The 5,744-nt window shown below is 48.5% G+C and overlaps 1 protein-coding gene across 1 annotated transcript; it reads left to right on the top strand.

The window, feature by feature from the left end:
* Positions 1–158: 158 nt before the first annotated feature.
* LOC306941019 (transcription initiation factor TFIID subunit 1-like) lies at positions 159–3,947 on the top strand (the record flags this gene model as incomplete). Its single annotated transcript, XM_079526322.1, has 1 exon — positions 159–3,947. The coding sequence occupies one exon, from the start codon at positions 159–161 to the stop codon at positions 3,945–3,947; it is 3,789 nt and encodes a 1,262-aa protein (XP_079382448.1).
* Positions 3,948–5,744: the final 1,797 nt, after the last annotated feature.

Here is a 5,744-nt window from a genome sequence, read left to right as displayed (position 1 = left end):
AGAGCTGGCAGCTCAGGTACCTGGCATCAATGGAAGCAAGCTTTTGTGTGGCATCTCGTCTGAATTCATGTTCTTAAAGTTTGTCACCATTTTTTTCCAAATACAAGCCGGATGAAACACAGGTGGACAGAATATCAAGCATGAGAGGCCACACAAGCATGTCAGACTCGGACAGCGACGAGGACAGCCCCTTCTCTCTAACTGGCTTCCTGTTTGGAAACATCAATCTGGAAGGCCAGCTTGAGGATGACTGGATTCTAGACGTTGAGACCAAGAAGCACCTGGCTGGTTTGGGTTCCCTGGGTCTGAGCTCACTCATCGCAGAGATCACGGAGGGGGATGAGAAAGAAGAGAACAGGGATGCTGAGGGTTGGGTGAAAAGCACCGACGCAGATGCAGTTGATTACTCTGACATCAGTGAAGTTGCTGAAGATGAGACAACAAATTATTACCAGGCCATGGGAAGTCTGCAGCCAGCAAGGAAAACTTATGAGGATGAGGATTATGATGCAGACTTGGAGGATAATAATTCTAATCTCATGCACCCCCCTCCACCTCCAAGTTTAAGTACACCTGGCAAGACAGAGGAACCCTCTCCTCAGACCACTGCAAGTGGGGAAGACTGTGATACCATCATCCCACCTTCCGTCATTGCTCCCTCCTCAGAAGATAAGATGGAATTCAGCACATTGTCAGACTCTGAGTTAAAGACTGACCATACGTGTAAGGGCTCTGGAGCAGGTGGGCCGCCAGGGAGCCTCACCCTTCCACTGGCTGGCATCATGCAGAAGGATGATGCCAAAGCCTTACCAAGTGCCACTGAGCTCTTCCCGGAATTTAGGCCTGGGAAGGTGCTTAGATTCCTACGACTGTTTGGTCCCGGAAAGAACATACCATCGGTATGGAGAAACGCCCGAAGAAAGAAGAAACGTAAGCATCGTGAGCACCAGCCCCTGTCTCCGCAGAACGAGCCCATGGAGCATCCCCTCGAGAAGAAGTCTGCTTGGACTTGCGAGTACCCTCCCCCTCCACCATCAGAACAGTGTATCTCTGATGACGAGATAACCATGATGGCGCCTGTAGAATCCAAGATTTCGAAGACATGCTGCGACAGGGACAAGGATACAGAGTCTCAACCCAGTGTTCCGGAGTGGCGACATGGTCCTGCTCAGCTGTGGTATGACTTGCTGGATGTACCCGAGGACGGCACCAACTTCAACTACGGCTTCAAAATGAAAGAGGAGCAAGGGGATAGTGGTGAGAAAGACAAACAGGGCCTTGAGAATGAGCTGTTCTTGATGGTCACCCAGCTCAGGTGGGAGGATGATATCATCTGGAACGGGGAGGGCATCAAAATGCAAAAAGTGAGTCCAACAGGTCTTTCTGGAAGTAAATCCCAGCTGGTGCCCCCCACATCCCCAGCCATGCCCAAAGCATCTTCGATATATGGCTTGAAGCAGGACAAAGACAACCATGACTATCAAGCCTCTCTTGAAGGCAACTACCCATATTTCCCCATCGATAGCGGGGAGCTGGTATATCAACGCTGGGAGGACCACATCATTTGGGATGACCAGGCAATGGATTGTCTGCTCACGCCACCCGTCCTCACTCTGGACAATGATGAGGACATCATTCTTGAAATTCCCGACGAGAAGGAGGAGAGAACGTCCAACTCCCCGTCCAAAGAGGACAAAAAAGAGTCGGTGATGAAGAAAACACGGATGCTGTTGGGGAAGACAGTGATAAAGGATGACCCACAGCAGATTGTCTCTCAGCCTGATGTAGTGAAGGACCCTTGGAATCTGTCCAACGACGAGTTCTATTACCCCAAACAACAGGGTCCGAGAGGGAGCTTTGTTGGCAATATAATTCAGCACTCCACCCCAGCCGCGGAGCTCCAACAGCCATTCTTCCCTACCCACATGGCCCCCGCGAAACTCCGGCTGTTCCACCGACCCGCCTTGAAGAAGTATTCTTCTGGCGCATTGGCTCAGCCTGGTCAACACTCTGTCCAGCCTCTAATCAAACACATAACGAAAAAGGCCCAGATGAGGGAGCAGGAGCGCCAGGCGTCAGGTGGAGGAGACATGTTCTTTATGCGAACAGCCCAGGATTTGACAGGCAAAGATGGTGACCTGATCCTGGCAGAGTACAGCGAGGAATACCCTCCGCTCATCATGCAAGTTGGCATGGCCACCAAAATCCAAAACCACTACAAAAGGAAAGCCGGGAAGGATCCTGGAGCTCCGGATTGCAAGTATGGCGAGACGGTGTACTGCCACACATCATCTCCCTTCCTGGGTTCTCTGCACCATGGACAACTGCTGCAAGCGTTTGAGAACAATCTTTTCCGTGCCCCCATCTACCCACACAAGATGCCGGACACAGACTTCCTGGTTGTGAGAACGCGTCAAGGCTACTACATAAGAGAGGTCATGGACATCTTTGTGGTTGGTCAAGAATGTCCCCTGTTTGAGGTTCCAGGGCCCAACTCCAAACGAGCGAACACCCACATCAGAAACTTCCTAAATGTGTTCATCTATCGTCTGTTCTGGAAAAGCAAGGATCGGCCCCGGAGGATTCGTATGGAAGACATAAAGACAGCCTTTCCGTCACACTCGGAGAGTAGCATCCGGAAACGCCTAAAACTCTGTGCCGACTTCAAGCGAACAGATAGGACGAGAAGGAAAGACTCTAACTGGTGGGTACTGAAGCCTGATTTCAGACTGTCTACAGAAGAGGAGATCAGAGCCATGGTGTCTCCTGAGCAGGGCTGCGCTTACTACAGTATGCTGGTAGCCGAACAAAGGCTCAAGGATGCTGGATATGGTGAGAAATCTTTATTCGCTCCAGAGGAGGAGAATGAAGAAGACTTCCAGATGAAGATGGAGGATGAAGTCCGAACAGCGCCTTGGAACACAACAAGAGCCTTCATTTCTGCCATGAAGGGGAAGTGTCTGTTGGAGGTCATGGGCGTGGCCGATCCCACAGGCATAGGAGAGGGCTTCTCCTATGTCAAAGTGCCCAACAAGCCCACTCAACAGAAGGACGACAGAGAGCCTCAGCCAGCCAAGAAGACCGTGACAGGTACGGATGCCGATCTGCGGAGGCTGTCACTTAAGAATGCCAAGCAACTGCTGCGTAAATTTGGCGTTCCGGAAGAAGAGATTAAGAAGCTCTCCCGCTGGGAGGTGATTGACGTGGTAAGAACCATGTCAACAGAGCAAGCAAGTATGGGTGAGGGACATGAGCATCCTATGAGCAGGTTCGCCAGAGGATCCCGTTATTCTGTGGCTGAACACCAGGAGCGCTACAAGGACGAGTGCCAGAGGATCTTTGACCTGCAGAACAAGGTGTTGGAGTCCACAGAGGTGCTCACCACAGACTCGGACAGCAGCTCGGCCGAGGACACGGACGACTTGGAAGAGTCGGCGAAGGATATTGAGAACCTGCTGCAGAATAAGAAGACCAGCTCCCAGCTGTCCCGCGAGAGAGAGGAGCAGGATAGGAAGGAACTGCACAGGATGATGATGGATGAGGATAGCGACAATGATAACAAGGGGCACATGGAGCGCCACAAAGGATTCTCCAGGGGCTTGTCCCCCAGATGCCCTAAGGACAATGCCTCCTCAGCCAACTGCCTGAACCCCTCTGCCACTGGGCGCCGGCTGAAGATCTGCCGCACCATCAGGGATGAGGATGGCAAGGAGTATGAGCGCTGCGAGATGGTACACAAGGCAGCGGTCATCGACGCCTACATTAGGATCCAAGAATCCAAGAATAGCGAGTTCATACAAGAGGAGATGAGGACGAAAGGAAGGCACAAAGGAGGAACAAAGGAGCCGAGGAGGCTGAAACGGAAACAGGAGAAAGACAAATTCAAAGCCCCCCCGGAGAAGAAGACAAAGAAGATCAGGGGGAGGACAGGCCTCAAGATCAAATAAAGTGCATCAACACAGGATAAAATAACACATCTGTCTCTTGACATTTGACACCTTTAAAATTTGCAACAATATGTCTATTTAATCCTTTAATCCTGTAGCTTTAATCCTGGGTGTACCTATAGTGGGCAGTATGGCACGAGGTCTTTCAGGTGACTCAATAATGAAACACACTCATCCTACTGTTTTCCGCTTACACCTTACAGCCTGGTATAGACTGACTGTTGTTGGGAGGGCACTTCCGTTTTATATTATTGCCCATTGAAACATTCATAGATTCTTGAATTATGTTTTGGTGTGTGCTGTGTGTGGAAAGTTAGGCCAAGGAGTTGAGCAGTTTGTCATTTAGTATGATTCATGAATTCTTAAACTTTGTTTTGTCTCGCCTTTCTTCCCATTTCCAAGGTGAAAACATGGACTGGCATCTTTAATGGTTTAGCATTACAAATATCTCTTATCACAGACTGTTGTGAATTATTCACTTGTGTTTTATGTTAATGGTTTGGTGGTTTTGGCAGTTCGAAGAAGTTATTGGTAAATATCCTAATATTAAATTAAACAAGGTCATCAATCAAATCAAATCATAAAATTGAGGCAAATGATTTTGGGCAATTATGGGCGAGGTTATTTTTCATTTAATGTTAAATGCTGATATGTTTATCCAAAGTTAATAATGTATAAGCCCCTAGGTATTATTCAGGATATGTGTACTTATATATGCAATGTGTGGACTGAATGGAGGCCTTATACCATGCACTCAACCTTTCTTGTTCTTTCTTTCTGATTAATGATTCTTTCTTAGTCCCTGATTTAAAAAGATGATTTTGATATAATTTTCTAAAACAGAATACATGAGATTAATTGCGATATTAATTGCATTATACTGTAGGCAGTGATTTTGAAGCACATCGTTATGATAGTATGTATTGTAAAAAAAATAATTACAAGTCTGTTGAATTGTTACCCATTTGGCTGGAGACCCCTGGGGTGTCCCCGGACCACACATTGGACAAACCCTGAGCCAGTGTGTCATCACCACCACATGCCTCGACTGTATAGGAGACAGCATGGCACCACATGCTGGGCAAGACCTATACGCTGTAGAGTGTATCATTTTTTTGGGTGGAAATTGTGGGATTTTGGCAGAAGTACCGCTCAAGGAAATGACGTTGTCACTTTACAAATCATTTAGATTCTGCGTGAATGAAATATGTGTTGTGATTGGTCAAATATCCGTATCTGGGGGAAATATATCTGACGGATGTTCCGGCCCTACACTTCCGCCGATTCACTCTCTGCCTTATGTTGTGACCAGGCTTTTCTCTTCGCAAATGAAATGAGTAAGGCTGGGACCGATCGCTAATGGCATCATGGCGTTGGGATCCGGAACCGGACTCGGCTGTACGGGAGACGGCATGGCACCATGGCATTGGGATCCGGAACCGGACTCGGCTGTACGGGAGACGGCATGGCACCATGGCATTGGGATCCGGAACCGGACTCGGCTGTACGGGAGACGGCATGGCACCATGCCATTGGGATCCGGAACCTGGCTCAGCTGTACGGGAGACAGAATGGCACAATGGCATTGGGGTCCCGAACCGGATACAACTGCTCCATCACATTTGGAATAGTTTCTGTAACTTTTGTAACCGTCTGTAACCTTATATGCACAGCTTTGTGTGTCTCTGTGTGTGTACCATATTGTAAATGATTTGATTGGCTGAGCATGGAATGTGATGTATGATGATGCATGATGATCTAGCCTGGACAGCATTCCATTTCGGGTTTATGATCCGG

Source organism: Electrona antarctica (assembly GCF_951216825.1).
Source record: "Electrona antarctica genome assembly, chromosome: 17".
NCBI classification, from domain to species: domain Eukaryota; kingdom Metazoa; phylum Chordata; class Actinopteri; order Myctophiformes; family Myctophidae; genus Electrona; species Electrona antarctica.
Note: the sequence above shows the minus strand (reverse complement) of the source record. Positions and strands in the feature narration are given on the sequence as shown.